Source organism: Odocoileus virginianus, chromosome 12 (assembly GCF_023699985.2).
Source record: "Odocoileus virginianus isolate 20LAN1187 ecotype Illinois chromosome 12, Ovbor_1.2, whole genome shotgun sequence".
Taxonomy (NCBI): Eukaryota; Metazoa; Chordata; class Mammalia; order Artiodactyla; family Cervidae; genus Odocoileus; species Odocoileus virginianus.
Genome location: NC_069685.1, coordinates 4,632,547 through 4,657,869, shown reverse-complemented (window position 1 = coordinate 4,657,869; position 25,323 = coordinate 4,632,547). Strand labels below are relative to the sequence as shown.

Below are 25,323 nucleotides of genomic sequence, written 5' to 3'. Positions count from 1 at the left end.
TTCATTGGTTCTTACACTCATTAGTTAATGAATACTTCTGGCCGATTTATAGAAGTAGAGCCCCAGAGATGACAAGATATTTCTGGCCTCCAGTATAAAGCAGGCTGTGAAGCTTCAACGTTGATGGTAGTTTTGAAATAATGATTTATCATTTTATTTTGAAGATCACTGTTAAAGATAACTTTAAATTCGTGTAAAGATCAGAAAACATATATCTTAAACAGCACATATTACAGGTCACTTCTTCCCCCCATAATCATTGTTTTATTTTTTTCCAGCTTTTTTGAGATATGATTGACATAAAGCACTGTATGAGCGTAAGGTGTACAGCATAATGATTTGATTTACATGCATCATGAAGTGATTGTCACAGTAAGTTTAGTGAATGTCATTATTTTTAAATCTTGTCGTTCCCTGTGTTGCCAGTTATTAAACTTACGAACAATTGAACTTCTATAAAAATGTGAAGGTTGGAACTTTTAAATAATATGAATGAAACACCGACTTAGTGCCTGTCTCTGTAATTCATATAAATTTGATTCCCCCTTTTCCTATCTGCCAGGAGTTTTTTTTTTATACTTAGCAGTTTATTATATATTAATAATAAAAGATATGGTAAAGGACACAGATAGATAGCCAGATGAAGTGACACTTTGGACACGATCTGGAATGATTCTGAGACCAGGAGCTTCTGTCCCTGTGAGTTAGGGTGTTCCATGATTCATCTCACACGCTGGTAAAGTAATGCTCAAAATTCTCCAAGCCAGGCTTCAGGAATACGTGAACCGAGAACTTCCGGATGTTCAAGTTGCATTTAGAAAAGGCAAAGGAACCAGAGATCAAATTGCTTACATCCGCTGGATCATCAAAAAAGCAAGAGAGTTCCAGAAAAACATCTATTTCTGCTTTATTGACTATGCCAAAGCCTTTAACTGTGTGGATCACAACAAACTGTGGAAAATTCTGAAAGAGATGGGAATACCAGAGCACCTGACCTGTCTCTTGAGAGACCTGTATGCAGGTCAGGAAGTAACAGTTAGAACTGGACATGGAACAACAGACTGGTTCCAAATAGGGAAAGGAGTACATCAAGGCTGTATATTGTCACCCTGCTTATTTCACTTATATGCAGAGTACATCATGAGAAACGCTGGGCTGGAAGAAGCACAAGCTGGAATCAAGATTGCCAGGAGAAATAATCAATAACCTCAGATATGCAGATGACACCACCCTTATGGCAGAAAGTGAAGAGGAATTAAAAAGCCTCTTGATGAAAGTGAAAGAGGAGAGTGAAAAAGTTGGCTTAAAGCTCAACATTCAGAAAACTAAGATCATGGCATCTTGTCCCTTCACTTCATGGCAAATAGATGGGGAAACAGTGGAAGCAGTGTCAGACTTTATTATTTTGGGCTCCAAAATCACTGCAGATGGTGATTGCAGCCATGAAATTAAAAGACGCTTACTCCTTGAAGGAAAGTTATGACCAACCTAGATAGCGTATTAAAAAGCAGAGACATTACTTTGCCAGCAAAGGTCCATCTGGTCAAGGCTATGATTTTTCCAGTGGTCATGTATGGATGTGACAGTTGGACTGTGAAGAAAGCTGAGTGCTGAAGAATTGATGCTTTTGAACTGTGGTGTTGGAGAAGACTCTTGAGAGTCCCTTGGACTGCAAGGAGATCCAACGGTCCATCCTAAAGGAGATCAGTCCCAGGTATTCATTGGAAGGACTAACGTTGAAGCTGAAACTCCAACACTTTGGCCACTTCATGCGAAGAGTTGACTCATTGGAAAAGACACTGATGCCGGGAAAGATTGAGGGTGAGAGGAGAAGGGGACGACAGAGGGTGAGATGGCTGGATGGCATCACCGACTTGATGGACATGAGTTTGAGTAAACTACGGGAGTTTGTGATGGACAGGGAGGCCTGAGCGTGCTATGATTCATGGGGTCGCAAAGTCGGACACGACTGAGCGACTGGACAGAACTGAACTGAACTTATGATTCCAGGATGTGGATGTGCTCACCGCAGAGTCTCTCCAGCCCGCGTAGCTGAGAGCTTTTGTGGAGACTTCCTCACCAGGCCGTGCTCAGTTGCTAACTCAGTCTCCATCTCCTCCTGCCTCTGAAAGTTCCCCACTTCTAACCGTGGCGTGGTCATTCCAGTAACTAGCCCCCATTTCAGATCCTTCATTTGGTCTTTTGAGCTGCATAATAATGATATGTTTTCCTATTTGGTGCTACTGGATCATACACAGGAGCAGATAACTCCTGAAAGTAGCAGACAGCAGAAATGGACCCTCCTAGCTTGCTTCTGTGTTCCATTCCATGCGTCCCTTTTTCTGTGGGTTCCTTCCTTCGCTCTTCCCTCTGTGGGAGAGATTTCTTCCCTCTATCTGAGGGTAATTCTTCTAACTTTGCTCAGACTTCTTTACTATTCTCAAAAAACTTTTATTTTGATCGGATTTTAGACTTGCAAAAATAGTAGTTTTCTTGTACTTCTTACCTTCTTCCCCTAATGCGCACATAACCATAACATAATTATCAAGAATAGGAAACTAACATTGATATAATATTGTTAACTAAACTACAGACATTAATAGAATTTCACTGAATTTTAAACTGACTGTCCTTTTTCTGTTTCAGGATCTGGTCTAGGAACCCGCATTGAAATTAGTCATTTCTCCAAAGTCTCTTTCAACATGTATATTTCTCACATTTTGCTAGTCTTTCATGACCATGTCACTTTTGAAAAGTACTGGCCAAGTATCTTCCAGAATGTTCCTCAGTTTGGGTTGGTCCAGTGTGTTCTAATCATCAGGGGGACGAATACTGCAAAAATGATGTTGTCCTTCTCAGCACAGCATCTCAGGGATTATGCTCTTGGTATGTCTTACTACTGGTGATTACTTAATCACTTTGAAAGAGATCTGAGTTTCTTCACTGTGAACTAAGAGTTCTACATTTACTGTCGTTCTTTTTTCAGTTGAGTAGTTATAGGAGATACTTGCAGATTATGTAAATTCTGTTTCTCCTCAAACTCTTGCCCTTTTAACATCCATCTGCAACAATTTAATACTGTGATGTTTGCCTGGTGGGGATTTCTGGTTTTCCCTTTTCTGTGCTTACTAATGGAAATTCTCGTGTGAGGACTTGTCACTTTACCCCATTTATATTTGATCACTTTTTTATATCAGTGTGGACTCCTTAATATTTGTTTTATTGTGTGAGTTCAAATCTAGTACTATCATCATTTGCTTTGTTGCTCAAGATGTCCCAGCAGTGGCCACTAGGAACTCCTTCAGGTTGGTCCTTTCTTCTTTTGGCAAGTCCCCTTCTTTTACTCAATTTTTTCTTATTTCTGACACCAGCAAATGTCCCAGGCTCCTCTTGTCTTTTCCTTACCCCAGTCTTAGAGTCGTCCGCTTCTCCTTCAGAACGGTGGTTCCTTTTATTGGATAACAGTGTTCAGGGAGGAAGGTCTGAGCACCAGAGTCCTCGTTGTTACTGGGCATCACTGCTTCTTAGGTCCTGTCAGGGGACAAAGCTAGGAGACCAGTACATGCGTGCATGTGTGTGTAACATATATACACATGTGTACATATTAAAAACAGTACTGACAACGATTTCCAGTCCAGTACAACAGTGCTTATTTAGCATTTCTCCTTTCTTTGTAATTTTTTCTCCATCAGTGAGAAACTTAAGCTTTCAGTACCTACCTTCTATTCACATGTTCTGTCCTGTTACACCCAGAGAGTAGTTTAAGAATTATTAACCTGTACCCCTGTGAGAAATACTGTATTAACAGGGTTTGTATGTCATTCTCTTTGCCTTTAGCCTCATGGTGTCCGGTCAGGATGTTCTTTTCTCCTCCTCTCCTTTCTCTCCACCCCCCATTCTTCCGCTCCCCTGTCTTCGCTTTCTTCTCCTCCTCCTCCCTTTGCCCAGCCTCATTTCGCCTTCTGTTTCCTGGGCTATTCTTTTTTAATACAGTTAGTTGTATTTGTTATGATTTTATGCCATTTGAATTCCTCTCAAAATTACGATGGTTCTAAGAGTCAGAATTATTTAAAACTAAATATTCAAAGAAGTGTCACTCATTCCTTATTCCTGCTACCCTGTTCCCATTTCCTCGTTTTCCCATACTCCTTTCCCACCCTGTAGGTAACCTGCCTCCGTAGTTTCTGGTTTATTGTATTTTTGTCCCAGTGAACAGAAGCATGTATTTTCATGTATCCTTTCTGTTCTTACACTGAGATAGCGTATCTATAGGTACTTTTGAACTTTCTTTTTTGACTTATCACTGTGTCTTGGAAATTACTGCATACCATAGAGATCTTCACTTTTTTCAGCAGTTGTACAGTACTCCATTGTCTGGATGTGTCATAGTTTAGTCAGTCACTTTCCTATGTGAGACATTTAGGTACCCTTTCCCCAACACTTTACATTTATGAAGAATGCAGCAATGTGTATGTAGTTTTATATTGCTGGTGATGTAGTCCCAGGATGTATTCCTAGAAATGGATTGCTGGATTCAAAACTAAGTGCCTGTGTGATTTTGTTAGGCATTACCAAAGTTCTCTCCAGAATGAATGTACAAATTTGTATTCCCATCAGCAGTGTGTATGAGTGCCTATTTCCTTCCATCCTCTGTAACAGAATGTTTTGTTTTTTAAAAAATTCTGCTTATCTAATAGATGAGAAATGGTATGTCAGTGTTGTTTTAACCTGAATTTCTCTAACGTGAGTGAATTTGATCATTTTTTATATTTTAGAGGCTATTTTAATCTTTCTTTGTGAATTGTCTGTTCATGTCTTTTTCCTGCTTTCTGGTTTTTTGTTTTCTTCCCTTTGTTTTTAAGAGTTCTTTATGTTAGGACTATTGACCTATTGTAGCATATGTTATAAGTATTTCCCTAGTTTTTCAGTTGTCTTTTGTCTTTTTAACCCTTATGCTATTCAGTTTTAAAATTCTCAGTCAAATTTTTCAATTTTTAAAATTGTCTCTAGATCCTTAGAAAATTTAAAGTACAACTCATGTATGTTTCCTTTTAGCAATTTGAGTTTTCATTTTTTATATCTGGATTCCTAATTCATTTGGAGTTTATTCTTGTGTATGGTGTGAGATTTGGATCTAATTTTGTATTTTTACAAATGGCTACCTAATTTTCCTGGTATTATTTATTGGGAAGTCCATTTGTAATTAAGTGATTTAAGATGTCATCTTTGTTGTATATTAAATTTTTGTGTGTATATATGGTCTAATTTGGCTTTTTATTCTGGTCTCTTTGTTTATTCTTGTGCTACTGCCATACTGCTTTAATTATAGATGCTTTATGGTATGTTTTAATGTCTGACAAATTAGTCCTCTTGTGATTTTCCTTTTTCATTGTTTTCCTGGCTATTATTGCATGATTTTTCCATATCAACTGCAGTGTACTTGTCTAACTGTATAATTTAGCTTGTTATATACTTTTCTTGTATTGCATTGAATTTGTAAATTAAGTAAGGAAGAAATGACTTCTTTTAATATCATCTTGGGCTTCCCTGGTAGCTCAGTGGTAAAGAATCTGCCTGCAATGCAAAAGATGTGGGTTCAATCCCTGGGTCAGGGAGATTCCCTGGAGAAGGACATAGCAACCCACTCCAGTATTCCTGCTAGGAAAATCCCATGGACAGAGGAGCCTGGAGGGCTGCAGTCCATGGGGTCGCAAAAACTTGGACACAACTGAAGTGACTGAGCATGTATTCACATATAACATCATCATAGCTAAGAATACGGTATGTCTTTTTGTTTGCTCAGTCATTAGGGGCTTATCTGCTACATGTAAACATTTTTTCATATAGACTTTATGCATTGTTTAATTTATTCCTAAGTTATTTAATCTTCTTTGTTATTGTAGGGTTTTTCTCTGCCATTATGTCCTCTGATTATTACTTTTCAATATTATTTCAAAAATTATCTGTTTTATATATAGTGGTGTGTATGTGTTAACCTCAAACTCCTTTTCTATGTTAATTTTATATCCTACTTTTTCACTAAATTCTTCTATTTTTTACTTAGTTTTAGCATTATTTTTTGGAGTTTTTCAGGTGTACTATTATATGATCTGCAAAAAGAAATGTTTATTTCTTTATCTATTCTTATAATTGATTTTTCTTATCTCCTTGGATTGGATAATACCTCTAGTTCGGTGTTGAATAGTAGCAGAGATGGTGGGTTTTTGCATTGTTCCTGTTCTTAATGGAAATGCCTCTGTTTTTTTATTAAATAAGATAATGGTTGTAGGATTAAAGCTTGTATTGTGTTGAAGATGTCTCCCTTAATTATTGTCTTCCTTGATTATTGAATTGTGAATGGGTGTTGAATTCTGTCAGATTTCTCATCTATATAGAAAACCATGTTTCAGCTTAGATTAATGGATATATTATATATTAAAAGATTTTCTTAACTGAACAGTCTTACATTCCTTGGATAAATCCCGCTTGTTCATGTTGTATTATTTTCTTAATGTGGCACTGGATTCACTTGACAAGCAGTAAAATTGTTGAGAGAAGGAAATGGCAACCCACTCTGGTATTCTTGCCTGGGAAACCCCATGGACATAGGAGATTGGAGGACTACAGTCCACGGGGTCATAAAGAGTCAGATATGACTGAGTGAGTGAGCATGCACAAAACAAAAATTGTTCCCTCCATTGTATTTCATGAGTTTTTTTGTTTCTCTGCTTCTCTGCATTGTAGTACCTGATGTGGTGTTTTGTGCTTAATTGTCTATCTCCTTGATTAGATTCAGAGTGCAGTCACCCTTGGTATCTGTGGGGCACTGGTTCTTTTACACTCTCAGATAAGAAGGCCCTTGTATAAAATGGTACAGTATTTGCATCTAACTTATGCACATACTCCCATATACTTTAAATCATCTCTAAATTACCTATAATATGTTGTTATTGTTCAGTCACTAAGTCGTGTCTGACTCTTTGTGACCCCATGAACTGCAGCATGCCAGGCTTCTAATATGTATTTAATATGTACATATGTATATGATATGTATACATTTGTAGTATATAATGTAATGCAAATGTAAATGCTATGTAAATAATTTCTGGTGTATGGCAAATTCAAGTTTTGCTTTTTGGAACTTTCCGAAGGCTTTTTTTTTCTCTTTTTAAAAATATTTTCAATTTTTGTTTGAACCTGCAGATATGGAGGACTGACTACTCTTTTAGCTTGAATTAGATTTTACTCTTCTATCTCCTTATTGTTGTTGTTCAGTAACTAAGTTGTGTCCAACTGTTTGAGACCCCATGAACTGCAGCACATCAGGCTTTCCTGTCCTTCACTATCTCCTGAAGTTTGTTCAAACTCATGTCCATTGAGTCAGTGATGTCATCCATCCATTTTGTCATCTGTCGCTCCCTTCTTCTCTTGCCCTTGATCTTTCCCAGCATCAGGGTCTTTTCCAGTGAGTCAGCTCTTCACGTGAGGTGGCCAAAGTCTTGGAGCTTCAGCATCAGTCCTTCCAATGAATATTCAAGGTTGATTTCCTTTAGGATTGACTGGTTTACTCTCCTTGCTGTCCATGGGACTCTCAAGAGTCTTCTACAGCACTGCAGTTCAAAAGTGTTAATTCTTCGGTTCTCAGCCTTCTTTATGGTCCAGCTCTCATATCCATATATGACTACTGGAAAAACTATAGCCTTGACTGTGCGGACCTTTGTCAGCAAAGTGGTGTCTCTGCTTTTTAATATGCTATCTAACTTTGTCATGGCTTTTCTTCCAAGGAGCAAGCATCTTTTAATTGCATGACTGCAGTTACCATGCGCAGTGATTTTGGAGCCCAAAAAATTCCATTGTTTCCCCATCTGTTTGCCATGAAGTGATGGGACCAGATGCCATATCTTTAGTTGAGTTTTAAGCTAGCTTTTTCACTCTCCTCTTTCACCTTCATCAAGAGGTTTTTTAGTTCCTCTTTACTTTCTGCCATGAGTGGGGTCCTCTAGCATATCTGAGGTTTTTGATATTTCTCCCAGCAATCTTGATTCCAGCTTGTGCTTCATCCAGCCCAGTATTTCACAAGATGTACTGTGCGTATACGTTAAATAAGCAGGGTGACCATATATAGCCTTGTTGTACTCCTTTCCCAATTTTGAACTAGTCCATTTTTCCATGTCCAGTTCTAACTGTTACTTCTTGACCTGCAGACAGGTTTCTCAGGAGACAGGTGAGGTGGTCTGGTATTCCCATCTCTTTAAGAATTTTCCAGTTTGTTGTGATCCTCACAATCAAAGGCTTTAGCGTAGTCAGTGAAGCAGAAGTAGATGTTTTTTCTGAAATTCTCCTGCTTTCTCTCCCTAACGGATGTTGGCAATTGATCTCTGGTTCCTCTGCCTTTTCTAAATCCACCTTGTACATCTGGAAGGTCTCTGTTCACATACTGCTGAAGCCTAGCTTGAAGGATTTTGAGCATAATCTTGCTAGCGTATGAAATGAGTGTGATTGTATGGTAGTTTGAACATTCCTTGGCATTGCCTGTCTTTGAGATTGGAATTAAAAGTGATTTTTTTTCCTAGTCCTGTGGCCACTGCTGAATTTTCATTCTTTATTTGTAGTTGGCCTTCTCTAATGTTGAAGAATAAGTTAGAAGCAGAAATAGCCTCTTAAAGTTGTATTGAATGAAGTCTGATTTTAGTGTTTGATTTTGACAATGAGCAGTTGTGTTACAGTATTAAAGAGCACTGGCCAGGGAACTGGAACATGTCTGAGTTCTAATCTGAAACTTTGATTTTATGTAGGCCATAAGTAAATAATATTTTGGCTTCATCTTCGGATATCTTGACATCTTTGGATGTCAGATTTTTCATCTGTCAAATCAGGTGGACACACTGGTCTTTTGACTTGTTTCATATCTTACAGGATTAAATGAAATTATTTTTTAGTCATTGAAGTATTTATTTTTACATTTTGCTTAAAAACTTTTCCTAAATTTTTGTTTTTAGAATCACCTGTTACAATCAATAGATACTCATATGATTGTAGATAGTTTTGCAAAGCAAATTCTGACTGCAAATAAATAATTTATATTGTGGAATGTTTGTAAGAATATCAGTGAAGTGATACAGCCCTCTTAACTAAATTATTTAATGTGTGCTTAACACATTTTACTTTTAGGTATGTCTGACTGCAGCAATGATACTTCAACTCTTGGTACATCTAAACAAGCCACAGAAGAAGTCGAATCTAGTTCTGAGGTGATTGGGTGATATTTATATTATTTTTTAAAGACTGAGTTAGTTTGTCTAACCATGTGCCATTCTAAATAAAATCTTCTACACACATAGACACAGGAAAGGCGTGGGAAGAAAGAGAGCCATTTCTTCATAATTGTAAGTCAGTTATCACTTGCCTTTGGGCATATGAAATTCTACAACATACCTGTCCCATAAAAATGAAATAAAAATCTAGTCAAACTATAGTTTTAAATTTAAACATGCAGCGAAGTTTCTATTGAAGTAATAGTAGTAATTGGTTCACATTTGTGCTCATCTGATCCTGTATTGTCTCTGGTTAATTATACATCAGAATCTAAGTGTAACATTTAAAAAAAATACTGAGTTCTGGACTTTACCTCAGACTCACTGAATCTGAGTCTGTAGTGCTAGATACTGGGCTATGTGTATGTTTTTGTTGTTGTTTTTTAATTCTACAGGTGATTTTGTATCACCTCAAAACCACTGTTCTAGCTCATTAGAATACAGAAGTATTAAGAAATTAATCTTATATGGAATTCAAGTAATCAGATATTTCTTTGAACATCTAATCCTAGTAACAGCTCTCAAATTTGTAGTGGTTAAAGATTTACAGAGTAGAACTTTTGTATTTCCCCACCTTGCCCCTTAGACTGATTTGATATAATCCAATTAGGTAAGAAGAACAGTCGTTGTTTCCCTCATTTATTTCTTGAACATATTTTAACCTTCAGAGAGGTAGTAGCTGACTTCGGATAATGGGCAAGTCTGGAGCATAACATGGGTTCTTCTGACTCCAGCTGCAGTGTTAAAAAATCAGTTTGCTGTCTGTGTAGGTGGCAGTGCTAGGCATAACGTTTCATCGTCATCCCAAGACAATGAGTCTGTGTGGCAAGCTTTAATGTAGGATTTAGAGCTAGATAATTTACTTTTAGCTCAAAAGTCAAAGATGAGCTCTGGTTGGCAGAATATGTATTATCTGTGAGGGATTCAGAATTTTTTGTGATTTAAAATAGTTTGGCTGTTTACCATTTGTCAAAGCAGTGTTGTAGCTATATTTAGTTCTGAGAACCTAGGGAATTATGTATACCATATGTGTCTTAACTCGTGTTGTTTGTTTTTTATGATCAGATCTCTGAATCTGTATTGTTGAGAGATGATCAGAAGTTTGACACCTATGAACTCCAGGAAGGATTGGCAGCCCAGCCAATGATGGGGCTTATAATTGTAAATGAAACTGTTCTTTTTGTGGTTTACCACTGTGAGTTTCAACTACATGAATGTCACCCAGATAGATACTAAACTAGAAATTTCCTGCTCAGTAGAGAGTTAAACCTGGATGACAGTGATCTGAAGGAATCCACTGCCAAGTAATTGTTCAAATTTGTGTGTAAATTCATATTAGGCATTCTCTGTATTTTTAGCCATACCCAGGGAATATTGTACTTAAAGAAGAAAAAAAGAAAAAACAGGTGTGTGAGTATAATCTGAATTTATACCTAAATTTTAAAGGTTGGTATGAGTTTATTACAGTTAACTAAAGTCAGATTTAGGAATATTTTGTGACTTTGAAATTGCTCATTTATTAGAATTCTACTAGCTTAAATATTCTTTTTTCAGTATCCTTGATGGAAACATTTTAGGGCTCAAATTTGCTTATAAGAATTCTTCTTTTAATGTATTATAACTCCATATGTATTTGACCATTAACTCTTAAATGTTCTATATATCAAACTTTTCAGTAATTCAGGATAATCATAGCAGAGCTTGGCACATAAACTGAGGGTCAATTTGATGAATGAATTAATCCTCACTCTACTAGTAAACGATATATGGATACTAGTTGCTTAGAATATGATGACCTGAATTATAGTTTTCATTTCTTTAAAAGCAAAACAAACAGCAAAAACTCTCAACATTTTGACCTGAGCCAAAAACATCAACCCTGAATAAGAAGAGACTTAAGGTTCGTTTAGGTTCTGTATGACATTACTGTGTGGATCACAACAGACGTGGAAACAAACTGTGGCAACCGAGACCTGGAGGTCTTAACATTGATAATGAGGGAAGAGCTGTGATTTGAACATAAAGAAAAATGAGTCAGTTTAAGAAACTTAGTAGGGAAAAATTATATAAAGACCAGAAGCAAGGAAGTTGGGAAAACAGGTGTGTTTTTGCCAACAACAAAAAAAAAGGGAAAGCAGAGTAGTTGTATTAGGTATTTATTAGTGTATTTTAGAATTTTTGCATGACTTCTTCTTTTCTGTCTGCCCTTTGATATAGTAACAGTAATGCATATACTTAATTCTAATACCCAAAAAATATATGTACACATATTTTCATTCCTTCTTTACGTAAGTAACTCAGAGGTCTAAAAGTGAATTTGTTCAGATCCTACACACAAGCTGCATGTTATTAGGGGAAATTTTAAAATAAGTAAAATGAAGTGTAGAATAGTAATGCCTTTGGAGTGGTTCACCTGAAGAATTATAGCAGCTCAGGAAGTGTCAGCCAGGAATATCTGTGAAGGTGGTCTTTAAACTGTTTTAATAGTGTGTGGTAGCATTTGAGCATGTGACTGGTGATTGTCACTACCTGGGCAGAGTCATCGAGAAAGAAAACTGAGGCGTGTGTGCGGGGAGGCCTGAGTAAGTTTGATTTAATAGGGTATCTGAAGAAGCATAATTGGTGTTAAGATAGTGCAGGTCAGGTGGAGTTGGCTTTTATGTTGTAAATATACTGGAGAGGAAGACAGACATGTTAAAAATATATATAGCATATACATAAATTATAGACAACAAAGGTCCATCTAGTCAAAGCTGTTTTTTCCAGTGGTCATGTATGAATGTGAGAGTTGGGCCATAAGGAAAGCTGAGCGCCGAAGAATTGATGCTTTTGAACTGTGGTGTTGGACAAGACTCTTGAGAGTCCCTTGGACTGCAAGGAGATCAAACCAGTCCATCCTAAAGGAACTCAGTCCTGAATATTCATTGGAACGACTGATGCTGAAGCTGAAACTTTGGCCACCTGATGTGAAGAACTGACTCATTAGAAAAGACCCTGATGCTGGGAAAGACTGAAGGCAGAAGGAGAAGGGGACGACAGAGGATGAGATGGTTGGATGGCATCACTGACTCAATGGGCATGAGTTTGAGCAAGCTCCGGGAGTTGCTGATGGACAGGGAAGCCTGGAGTGCTGCAGTCCACAGGGTTGCAAAGAGTCGGACACGACTGAGCAACTGGACTGAACTGAAATTTTAATGTAAAGGCATCTTTACTGCTATAAAGCAGGATAAGAGGCTAAAGAGTGATGAATGCTAATTTACATGAGTTGGTCAGGAAGGGCCCTGGGTCAGCAAATACCTCAGTGAGTTGAGGGAGGGGCATGTGAAAATCTGGGAGTAAGAACCTTCCAGAAAGAGGAAACAGCAAGAGCAAAAATAAGATTGGTATGTTGAGGAATAGTGGTGAGGACTGTGGCTGGAACTGAGGGTCAGTGAGAAAAGAGTGGAAGGAGATGAAGTAGCTAGCTGCTAAGATTTGCTTGGCCCAAAAATGAGAATGACTGACAGAAGATTAGAAGCTTGGGAGATCTGAAATGCAGGATTCAAGTAGCAAGTGGTTGGAAAATATAAGACAAATAAGTGTTGATACTAGTAGATTAAAACGTTTGTTAAGAAAAATTTGCAACATGTGAAATAAAAGTAAAGTAGTAAATGAACTCCCATAGACTCATCATCCAGATTCAATCATTATTTTGACTTGACCACATTTGCTTTATCCATTCTTATGTAGGATCATCTCCCTTTTAAAAACCATGAAATTGACAATGACAAGATGGAATAAAAAAAGGAAAGAACTTGGCCAAGACAATAACATTTGTAACCTTATCTCAACTCTGTCTTGATATGAGTCTGTTCTAGAGAAACGTAGTTAGGGTACAGCTAGCGACAAAGTTAGGAGTAGTTGTGCTGGAACTCCAGTGTTTGTCCTGTTGGTCCTCAGCTAAAATCAGTGTGCTAGAACTACAGCATCTTTATGTAATGTTTTTAATTTTCTAAGCTGTTTCACGTTTGATTGTTTTAATAGCTGTATGAGGTATAGGTGAAGTTAAGAATCTTGTTTTATAATAGAGGAAATTGAAACCTAGGGAAGCACAAGTGACTTCTGAATAGTTATAAAAAGGGGCAGAGCCAGTCCTTAAATCTGCGTCTCCTGCTGTGTTAATTAGTTCTCTTGAGATATCATGGGTGGGTTTATTCACCTAATGCTCTTGAACCATGTTAAATTAACTTCGCCATAAACACACTAACCATGTTTTAAAGGTCATATTTTTACTGATTCAGATGGAAATTTCAAAGACTGAATTATGATTTTAATAGAATTGCTTTCTCTTTTTGTAGGCAAAAAAAGAATCTAATTTCATGTGACACAGAAGGCATTTGTGCTTTTTGGTTTTAGAACAGAATATGGTCTGTGTTGACATGCATGATTAGTTCACTAAACACTTTGACCTTCATTGTCTGAAGCCATAACTAGAACAATTAGAGTTGAATATTTGTGACTTCTTTTTCTTATTTTCCACACTGGTTACTTTATTCATTGCTGTTTTGTTTAGGTTTGACTGAGATTAAGAAGTTAATCTTTTAAATTAGAAGAAAATATAACTACTTGATAGCAGAACAAAATGCCTACTGATCATTAGAAATACTTCACAGTGTTTTTATAATGAATTTTCAAATAACATTTAAAAATGGTAGATATAAGAAATAGTTAAAAAGCTTGAACCTTATTATTGTACTTTATTTTTACCTGCTCAGTGGCAAATTAGATTAAACAGCAATGTTAAATATATTAAAAAAAAAATAAGTAAGGTCTTATATTATTCCAGAAGTCTTGACTAAGGCTAAGACAAGTTCTTTTATATCCTTTCTAGAAAGTTTCTATCTTGTTTCTAACAAGCATTTTGGAAATTAGGTTTTACTATTCTTAATGTAATACATTGATAACATCAAGAAACTTATTTACAGTATGCTTTCTGTTACATTATTAAGATAGAAAGTCTCTGGGTCTTTGGGTAGTCTTTAGTCTTTGGGTGAGTTTTTGTTATTGTTGCATCTTTGGTTTTCTGTGAAGTGTTTCCATCATCATAAATTGTTGTTTAGTTGCTGAGTTGTGTCCAACTCTTCTCAACCCTGTGAACTGTAGCTCCCCAAAGCTCCTCTGTCCCTGGGGTTTCCTAGGCAAGAATACTGTAGTGGGTTGCCGGTTCCTTCTCCGGGAAGCTTCCCGACACAGGGATCACACCCACGTGTGCTGCTTGCCAGGCGGATTGCTGCCCACCGAGCAGCCTGGGAGGCCGTTTCTGTAGCTTTGCTTTCCTGTTTCCCGGCGTGTTGGTTTGGTTACTCTCTCTCTTTGCCTTCTTCCTTGCCGGGCGTCTCCTCAGGTCTGCTTTGTTTCTGACTGGTTGGTGCCGGTTTTGGTTTCTTTGCTCAGAGTCGCGCTCTCGCCCTTCGCCCTTCGTTTTCTTTGGTTTCTTGGTCTTTGTTTTTCTTTGGTCACACACGTTTTGGTTTTGTGTGTGTGTGTTCCTTTGTTTTTGCTTTCTATTTGTCTGACTGCTTGCACCGTTTGTCTGCGTTTCATTTTTTGTTTCTTGTTGTTGGTGTGTTTTTGGAGGTTTTTTGTTGCTGTTTTTGGGGAGCTTTCGTGTGTGTGTGTGTGTGTGTGTGTGTGTGTGTGTGTGTGTGTTAGCTTGTTTGCTTTAATCCCCTTTATTGCCGTGACAGACGGCTTGTGGAATCTTGGTTCCCTGACCAGAAGTTGGGCCTGAGTTGCTGGAGTGGGCGTACTGAGTCCAGGACACTAGACCGCCAGAGAACTGACCCCAGGGAGTGTTAATCAGTGAGACGCCCACGAAGACCTCCACCTGAATCCAAGACCCAGCACCGCCCAGCGCTGGACGCCTCACCCAGACAAGCAAGACAAGAATAGAAACCCAGCCGTCAGCGGGCGGGCTGCCCACAGGCACCCCAAAGCCCATCACCTCACACAGCTCTGCCTGTCGGGGAAGAAATGCACCTTCTCATCAACAGTCATAAATGTAAGGCCTTTTACAGTGTTAACTCAAGGCGTAGTTTCAGGAATAGAGAACATAAATAGTGTGAGAAAAAAATTACATGAGCTTTTTCTTTTAGTTTTGGTCTTTGGCAGCCACAGAAAAGACTGTGTAGACTGGGGGTTCAGTTTATAGGGAGAAGAGTTACTGCTCCAACCGTGTGGATGCCGATGAAGTGAGCAGGCAGGTGTTCAGTTGGCCAGGGTGGAGGACGTGAGGGGAGGATGGGGTCTGAGAGGTGACCGGAAGTGGGCAGGGGTCAGGCTGTCAGCAGTTGCTGTTGTTGTTTTTAGTCCACTGTGTTGATGTCTGGCTGTGCTGGGTCCTGCTTGCTGGGAGGGCTCTCTAGCTGTGCTGCCCGAGCTCCTCACCGCGGTGGCTTCTCTGGGTGCGGAGCCCGGCTCCAGGGTGCACGGGCGTCGCTCGCTGAGGCAGGCGGGCTCAGTGGTTATGGCTCTCGGGCTCTGGAGCTTGGCCTCAGGAGTCGTGGTTGTTCCACAGCATGTGGGATCTTCCCAGATCAGGGGCAGAACCCAGGTCTCCTGATTGGCAGGCAGGTTCTTAACCAAATGCGCTACTAGGGAAGCCCCGTCTGCAGTTTTGTGAGCCATGTTATGACTAGTATAGTGTTGAGAAAGTTCGCTGGAGATGGATAGTGTTAAGGGCTTCACCAAAGAAGGGCATGGCAGAGTTATTCTCCCCCAGTGCGGTTGGTCTTATGCTATGAAATGCATCACGTTTATGACATTAAAGTTGTGTTTTTAAAATTACAGTACAGTTGATTCATAATGCTGTGTTTCCGGTGTGCAGCAGAGTGATCCAGTTGTATGCATACACACACACACAGGCTTTTTCATATTTTATTCCAAAATGATTTATTGGTGGTAGTGGTTTAGTCGCTAAGTCGTATCTGACTCTTGTGATCCCATGGACTATAGCCTGCCAGGCTCCTCTGTCCCTGGGACTCTCCACACGAGAATACTGCAGTGGGTTTCCTTTTATTACATGATACTAAGTACAGTTTCCTATCTGATACAGTAGGACTTTGTCATTTATTTTATACATATCAGTTTGTATCTGCTAATACAGACTCCTCATTTATCCTCTCCCGCCCCCTTTCCCCTTTGATAACCTTAAGTTTGTTTTCTACGTCTTGAATTTGCTTATTTTTTTGTAAGCACATTCATTTGTGTTGTACTTTAGACTCCACATATAAGTGATATCTTACAGTACTTGTTTTCCTCTGACTGACTCACTCAGTATGACTCTCTCTAGGTCTGTCCATGTTGCTGCAAAGGCATTATTCCATCCTTTTCTCTGGCTGTGTAGTACCCCACTGTGTGTGTGTGTGTGCACACACATGCACCACGCCGTCTTTACCCATTCCTCTGCTGATGGACGTTTAGGTTGCTTCCATGTCTTGGCTATTGTAAGTAGTGCTGCTGTGAGCATTTGGGATGCATGCATCTTTTTGAATTAGTTTTCTCCAGATATGTGCCCAGGAGTGGGGTTGCTGGATCATATGGCAGTTCTGTTTCTAGTTTTTGAAATAATCTGGTGCTAGTGATAAAGAACCCGCCTGCCAGTGCAAGAGACATAAGAGACCTGGGTTTGATCCTTGGGTTGGGAAGGTCCCCTGGAGGAGGGCATGGCAACCCACTCCAGTATTCTTGCCTGGAGAATCCCATGGACAGAGGAGCCCGGCAGGTTACAGTCCATGGAGTCGCAGAGTCAGACATGACGGAAGCAACTTAGCGTGCACGCACTCATACTGTTTTCCATAGTGGCTGCACCAGCGTACAGTCCCAGCAGCCGTGCGGGAGGGCTCTCTCTCCTTCATGCTGTCCCCAGCACCTGTTTGTACACCTGATGACCATTCTGACTGGTGTGAGGTGCTACCTTCTGCTTTTGATTTGCATTTCTTTAGTGATTAGCAATGCTTAGCATCTTTTCATGTGCCTGTTAGCCATCTGTATGTCTTCTTTGGAAAAGTGTCTACTTAAGTGTCTCCCCATTTTTTGATTGGGTTGTTTGTTTGTTTGGTTATTGAGTTGTATGAGCTGTTTGAAGCCCTTATCAATCACATCGTTTGCCAATGTTTTCTCCCAGTTCACAGGTTGTCTTTTCCTTTTGTGTGTGGTTTCTTTTGCTGTGTGAAAGCTTATTTTGTTTAGGTCCCATTTGTTTATTTTTGCTTTTGTTTCTTTTGCCTTCGGATGCTGACCTAAAAACTTGTCTGTACAATTTATGGCAGAAAATGTTTTACCTATGTTTTCTTCTAGGAGTTCCATGGTGTCATGTTTTATATTTTAAGTCTTTAAGCCAGGGGTCCCAGCTTCCAGACTGCAGACCAGTACCTCTTGTCAGATCAGTGTCCTTAGATTAGATATAAAGTGCACAATAAATGTAATGTGCTTGAATCATCCCCAAACCATCCCCCTCATGCCTGGTCCCTGGAAAAATTGTCTTCCGTGAAATTAGTCCCTGGTGCCAAAAAGTTTGGGGACCACTGCTTTAAGCCATTTTGAGTTTATTTTGTGTGTGGTGTGAGGGTGTGTTTTAACATCATTGATTTACCTGAGGCTGTCCAACTTTCCCAGTACCATTTGCTGAAGAGACTGTCTTTTCCCCATTGTGTATTTTTGCCTCCTTTGTGCTAAAGATTAATTGACTTGTAGGTGTATGGGTTTGTTTCTGGGCTCTTTGTTCTGTTCCATTGATCCAGATATCTGTTTTGTTTTTTTCCCCCCAATACCACACTGTTTTGATTACTGTGACTTTGTAGTATCGTCTGAAGTCTGGAAAGGTTATGCCTCCAGCTTTGTTTTTTTCCTTAGAATTGCTCTGGCAATTCTGGTTCAATATAATTTTAGGATTATTTGTTCTACTTCTGTGAAAGATGTCATGGGTAATTTGATGAAGTGAGTATGTATTAGACCAATAAGTCCTGCTATTATAAGAAGCAGTATGTAGCATCAGGCTATTTACAGGATTTTCTGGCCTAACCAATATGACATATTTCATGATAAGGTTTTTTTATTGTGGGACATTATCCTGTGCATCATAGGACCTCTGGCAACATTCCTGCCCTGTATTTTCAAGATGCCAGTAGCACACCGTCCCCAGCTCCTAACACACAGAAATGTCTCTGGAGGTGGGGGTGGGCACTAAAATTGACCCCAGTTAATAACGGGGGAGCTATCAGGATCAGTAATAACATCCATAGTTTCTGGCGGCTGATGCTATTTGCAGTAAGAGGCTTATTCCATATCTTGAAGCTCATGAATCCTAGACATCCTAGTTTAATTCTGCAGCCTCCCACAACTAGGAGTAGGAAGTCCTAGATGCAGCTGTCCCTGGGGCTCTGGTATTAGCAAAAGACAGCACTATGCTTCAGTCTTGAATTGTTGAAAGTGAAGGATCAGATTAAGACAAATGCTACTCTTAACTGTGTAGGATGATATGGAAATAGAGAAAACAGCAGTACAAGTGGTCAGCATCAAGCCAATTGTACGTTTGACTCACAAATGTCTGAAAGCATATATACTGGCTGGCATGACCCGTTGATGTGTTTCCGTCGCTTTTGAGAGACTGTATGATGTTGAGGTTAAAAATAAGGCCTCTTGAAGCCAGTGTGCCAGGTGTTAATCCCATTTCATCGCTTGGTAGCGGCATGTCATTGAGCAGATTTCTTAATCTGTTTTCTTACCTGTACAAATTTGAGAGTTTTGTGGGTTTTGAAGGAGACAATGCACTTTGAGCAATTAGAATTAAATCAGTTAATATGTGAAAAAACAGAACAGTACCTGACACATAGTAAGTACTCATTGTTTGCATTGTAGGGCTTTATTTGCAAGAGGATACATTATTTAAATCCTTTAACTATCCTAGTCCTCAGTTTTCTTAACTGTTAAATTGGGAAAATCTTATCTGCCTCATGGGCTTCCCTTGTAGCTCAGACAATAAAGAATCCTCCTGCAATGCAGGAGACCTGGGTTCAGTCCCTGGGTCAGGAAGACCTCCTGGAGAAGGAAATGGCTACTGACTCCAGTATTCTTGCCTGGAGAATCCCATGAGCAAGGCCTAGAGGACTACAGTCCATGGGTCGCAAAGAGTCGGTCACGACTGAGTAAGTAACATTAACTACTTCACAGGGCAGTTGTAAATGTTAAAGGAACTATTTCAGGTAATATGCTTATTAGCATGGCACCTGGCATAGATTGATAGAAGGCAGTTAATAAAGGTCAGCATTCAGTTACTACTGGCAAATTAGGGAACCATGAAGCTATCAAACAGGTTTCATAGGTAGTTCATTCACTAACATTCTGAAAGGTTTCTAGAGTGTTTCATAGTTATCATTGATATTCAGAAGCACTCGCAAAGATATCCTGACTTTTTTCCATTTTGTCCACTTCTTGTAGTTCAGCTGTCAGTGTCTTATGTTGCAAGCAGATGAAACCAATTCCAGGTCACTTACATAGAAAAGACAGTTACTAAGAGGATCTGAAGTAACTTACAAGAAAATTGGAAAACCAGAATCCAGGTTCCGTGTCTGGGAGTACGCCCCGAGGCCTGGTTCAGCACAGCCTCGGTGCGGGCACTGTGCTGCCGTGGCTTAGCCCCGGGCTTGGCAGCTGGCACTGCCAGGACTCCGGGTGCTAGCTGTGGTAACTGGTGCTGCCCCATGCCTGGCGGGTTGGTCTCACCAGTTACTGCTGCCCCACCGTGAGTTCTTATCATTCCTCTTGCTGTCTTTCGTTTCTGATCTCAGGTCTGGGGCAAGTGCCTTCATAGCACCCAGGTCACATGGCAGTTGCCCTAGAGCTTGGGAAACAAGTAATAATAATGCAACTTATGTAGAACTCATTGTATGCCAGGTACTTCTCTAAGTACTTTATATATATTTCATTTTAGCCTTACAACAACTAAGGTAGGTACTAATATCATTTTGCTGATGAGGAAAGAAAATTTTAGGAACTTTGGGACTTTTATGAAGTTTACATAATATGTGGAGAAGCTAGGGATTGAACTCAAGTAATCTGGCTGTAGACATTTGCTTGATTATCAGGTATTTTAAGCTTTTGTATAATAAGAAGCAGCTTCTGCCTTTCCCCAGCCTTATGTGGAGGCTTTCCCCAACATTAGACGGGGACTGTGACTAGGCAGCCAGAAGAATGAGATATAGACTCAATACTTGGCTCAAGTCTAACTTGGTAAACCACTCATTGCCTCTGTTGCTGTTTCAAAAGCTCCAAGATGAGGGACACTGAATCTGAGGATCAGAGAGGTTTTTGGTTTTTTTTTAGTGCTCTGCCATTTTTTTTATTCACTTGGAGGAGAATACTTGTGAGTTTTCAAACTCTGGATCAAATAGGGAATATGTGTCTATAAATAACACTTAGGATTCTGCAGCATTTTTATAGTGAGAGGGTATTGGCCTAGTTTAATTTTGTCATGAAGACCAGTTTTGGAAAATTGGTAAACTTTATTTGCTGCTGGGTTGTAGAGCCGCAAGTCAGTCCTTGCACGTAGGTGGACGTTACATTCAGGACCAGAAGCCTGTCACCACCAGACTGGTGTGGTCTCCCTAGGGGTGGAGTTGGGGCTTTCAAGAAAAGCAGATCCTCTGCCATTAGAGGTGGTAGGATGGAATTTCACCATATAAAAAGCTGACTTTATTGAGGTAAATTTTGCCTGTGATAAAATGTGTTCGTTTAAAATGTACAGTTCGATGAGTTTTGACAAGTGTATAAATTTGGGAAACCGTAACCTCAGTCAAGATACAAAGTTTCTTGCGCCCTTTTGCAGTCCCCCCTCCTGTGTCCACCTTCCTCCCTAGGCGAGAGCTGGTCTGTCCTGATGCATTAGTTTCATGTGCTCTGTGTGTGTGCTCAGGTGTTCAGTCGTGTCCGACTCTCTGTGACACTGTGGACTGAGGCCTCCAGGCTCCACTATCCGTGGGATTTCCCAGGCAAGAATACTGGAGGGGGTTGCCTTTCCCTTCTCCAGGGGCTCTTCCCAGCCCCAAGCTTGAACCCCCATCTCTTGTGTCTCCTACACTGGGAGGTGGATTCTTTACCACTGGGCACCTGGGAAGCCCTTCTTCATCTACAAAAATGAGAATTTTGTGTTCTACAGTTCTGATATGTATTTTTGTGTGTCTGGATTTTTGGCTCAGAATACTGAGATTAAACAACAGCTATTGCATACATCAGTAATTCACTCCTTTTTATTGCTGAGGAATATTCCATTATAAGTATAAACTATAGTTTGTTTATCTATTAACCTGTTGATGGACATTTTTTTCTTCTCATTTTGGGTTCTTATAAGTAAGCCTGCTATGAATATACATATACAAGTCTCTTTGGGATGTTTGTTTTTATTTTTCTGGTAAATGCTTAGGTGTAGAATGACTGAGTTATATGATCAAGTGTATGTTTAATTTCATAAGAAATTGCTAAGTGAAGTGGTTTTTCACATTTCCTCCAGCAGTGTATTGGAGAAGGAAATGGCAGCCCACTCCAATATTCTTGCCTGGAGAGTCCCATGGACAGAGGAGCCTGGCAGACTACAGTCCATGGGGTCGCAGGGAGTTGGACACGACTTAGCAACTAAACCACCAGCGGTGTATGCAAGTTCCAGTACTACTCTTTAACCAATACTTGGTACTGTCAGCCTTTTTGAACTTCAGCTCTTGTATTGGGTGTATGCTTGTGTCTCTTGTGGCTTTAAATGTATTTCCTTGATGATTAGTGATGTTAAACATCTTCCATGCACTTACCGTTTATTTGTTTTCTTTAGTGAGGTGCCTGTTAAAGTTTTGTCCATATTTTATTTGGGTTGTTTGTCTTCTTCTTGAATTTTATTTATTTAAATAAGACATATATATATATTAAATGGGGCTTCCCTGGTGGCTCAGTGGTAAGGAATCTGCCTGCCAATGCAGGAGACTCAGGATTCAATCCCTGGGTTGGGAAGATCTCCTGAAGAAGGAAATGGCAACCCACTCCAGTATTCTTGCCTGGGAAATCCCATGGACAGAGGAGCCTGGTGGGCTATGGTCCATGGGGTCGCAAAAGAATCCAAACATGACTGAGCAACTAAACAACAGCTTATTTTGAATACCAGTTGTTTTTCAGATACATGTGTTACATCTATTTTCTCCCAATCTGTAGCTCATTTTTTCATCTTTTAAATGGTGTCATTTTGAAAAAAATTTTTAATTTTGATGAAGTCCATACTATCAGTGTTTCTCTTATTGTTTGTTTTCCATTTCCTAAGAAAATATTTGCCTACTCCAAAGTCATTGTGAAGTCTACTAATAAACCCATCAAAAGCAGTCTTCATTTCTGTTATAAGCGATTTTTATCTCTAGCATTTCTTTTTGGTTCTTTCTTAGTGTTTATACATCTCTGTCTGCGTTGTCCAGCTGTTCGTGCACGCTGTCTGCTTTATCCATCACAGCCGTCTGAACCACCAGGGAAGCCCATGTTACTCATAGCTGTCTTAAGTTCCTGGTCTGGTAATTCCAACATCTGTGCCATTTCTGATTGTGATGTTTGCTTTGTGACTTCAGATTGTGTTTTTTGCCTTTTGTAGACCTTGTAATTTTTACTTGTTAATCAGACATGATGTATCGGGTAAAAGGACCTGCTGTAAATGTGGGCCATAAAGTATAGAAGGAGGGGAGCATTATATATCCTATGATTAGGTGCCAGTCTTTTAGTGAGCCTGTGCCTCTGGACTGTGAAATTCTCGAGTGTTTCTCAGTTTTTCTCTCCTCTGCTTAGGTGGCTCAGGATAGCTAGAATGTGCTGGGTGTGGCTGTTCCCTGCTCAGCTCTGTTAGCTGCTGGTTATACCCAAGCCGGCTAGGTTCTGGTTTCTCCTGAGGGTATGCCTAGTTAAGAATAGAGTACTTAGGGACCTCCCTGGTGGGGCAGTGGATGAGAATTCTCCTGCCAGTGCATGGGACTCTGGTTCAGTCCCTGTTCTGGGAAGGCTCCACCTGCTGTGTGGAGCGGCTCAGCCTGTGTGCCACACTGCTGAAGCCCGCAGGCCCTGGAGCAGCGCTCCAGAAGAGAGAAGAAGCCACTGCGATGAGGAGCCCAAACTCTGCAACTAGAGAGCCCGCATGCAGCAGCGAAGACACAGCACAGCCAAAAAAGAAAGAATGGACTGATGGGCTGCTTAGTGTGTTTCACAGTGGTTCCAGTTCTCACCACTTGCTGGAAAGATGAGGGAGTTTTCCTGTGATATTTCCTGGGGTAACCTGGTCCCGCTCTTGAAAGCAATACTAATATTGTGGGGCCTTGCTTTTGACTGGGTTCCTCTGGAGTCTCTAACTCTCAAGAGTTGTCCACGCTGAGGCTCCAGCAACTCACTGATTACGGTTCAGATTTTCCTACCACAGCACTGGTTACTGAGGCGGTTTCCACTGGTTTTGTTCTAGTAAGTCATGACCCTTTGCATTTGACTCCCTCCAACTTTGTACCCTGTGTCCTCCCCTCTTCTATGAATCCAAGAAGACTTCTTGACTTTTTTAGTGTGTTCAGCGTACTTGTTAGAATAAGATGGTGATTTCCAAGCTCCTTACAACGCAGAAACGAAAGCAGAAGTCCCCACCCCAAGATAACTACTGTCCTGCCTACCATCATCATACCTTATTGGTTTTCCTTTTGAATCGAATCATATAGTATATACTCTTTGGGTCTGGCTGCGGTGGTTCAACATGGTCTGTAAGAATATTTTCTGTTTTTAGTAGCAGCAGTACTATTTTATTGCTGTGTAGTATAGTGTTCCATTGTTTGATTATACTACAGTTTCTTAATCTGTTCTACTGTTGATGGACATTTGAGTTTCCAGTTTTAAGCTGTATTATGGATAAAGCTGCTGTGAATAGTCTTGTACTTGTTTTATGATGGACAAATGCACTATATTTCGCAGGTATGTTCCCTAGGAGTAAATTTTCTGGGTTGTAGAGTAGACATATGTTTAATAGTATTGCCAGAAAGTTTTCAAAGTGATTTTGCCAAATTTTACTTGTACGAACAATGTATGAGAACCTACATACTTGCTAACACTTAATTTTGTCAGTCTTTCTAAATTTGGCCATTCTAATGGGTGTTAAGTAGTGTTCTGATCTGTGGTCTTAATCTGCATGATGAATTAAACTGAATGACAGGGCTGTCCCCATGACTCAGATGGTAAAGAATCCGCCTGAAATGCAGAAGACCCAGGTTCTTTTCCTGGTTCAGAATGATCCCCTGGAGAAAGGAATTGCTACCCACTCCCGTATTCTTGCATGGAGAATTCCATGGACAGAGGGGCCTGGTGGGCTACAGTCCACAGGGTCCCAAAGAGTCAGACACAAATGACTTGTATATCTTTCCTAATACTGAAATTTTATGTTTGCTTAAAGAGTCTAGTGCATGCTTATAGCAGTAGTTCTCATTAGCTACACTTTAGAATCACCTGGTGAACTTTTCAAACTTAAAGTTCCCCAGGTAATTCTAGGATGCAGAGAGGGTTGAAAGTCATTGGCATTTTTGAATAAAACATTCTGTGCCTCTCAGGACTTTGCTGTACCCTTTAGTGAGTAACATGTTTGTCTTTCTCATTGCCCAAGCCAAAAATTGGGTATGGAGCAGGGAGAAGGCCTGGGTTACCCTCCATTTCTCCACTACTCTTGATCCCCCACAATCTAGTCACTCTGTAAAGCTCTTACTTTACCTCCTAAAGAATTCTCAAAAAGGAATTCACCTTTTCTATTCCCACAGCCTTAAGTAGATCTTTATTATTTCTTACTCACACTGTAAAATGCTTCCTAAGTGGTTTTCTACTTCTGGTCTTCCCTTCTTTCCCTTCAGTCTAACTTCCTGGCAGGCTGTTCTCTAAAATAAATTGATCAGATTTTTCTACATCTCTCTCTATATCTCTTTTAGGAGAAGTTCAG

The 25,323-nt window shown here is 39.8% G+C and overlaps 1 protein-coding gene across 8 annotated transcripts in view; it reads left to right on the top strand.

Moving 5' to 3' along the window:
* The window catches only part of ARFIP1 (ARF interacting protein 1), a 127,854-nt gene that overhangs the window by 9,855 nt on the left and 92,676 nt on the right, over positions 1-25,323 (top strand). For 3 of the 8 annotated variants that reach the window (XM_020895792.2, XM_020895785.2, XM_020895786.2), the window contains exon 2: positions 9,172-9,251. The exons of 2 other annotated variants lie outside the window; for them this stretch is intronic. In XM_020895792.2, coding sequence (XP_020751451.1) covers positions 9,174-9,251 — 78 coding nt within the window. In that variant the 5' untranslated portion in view covers positions 9,172-9,173. Of the gene's footprint in view, positions 1-9,169; positions 9,252-15,040; positions 15,355-25,323 lie in introns of those variants that run through there. 3 more of the 8 variants (XM_020895788.2, XM_020895790.2, XM_070474747.1) reach the window with 2 other exon arrangements.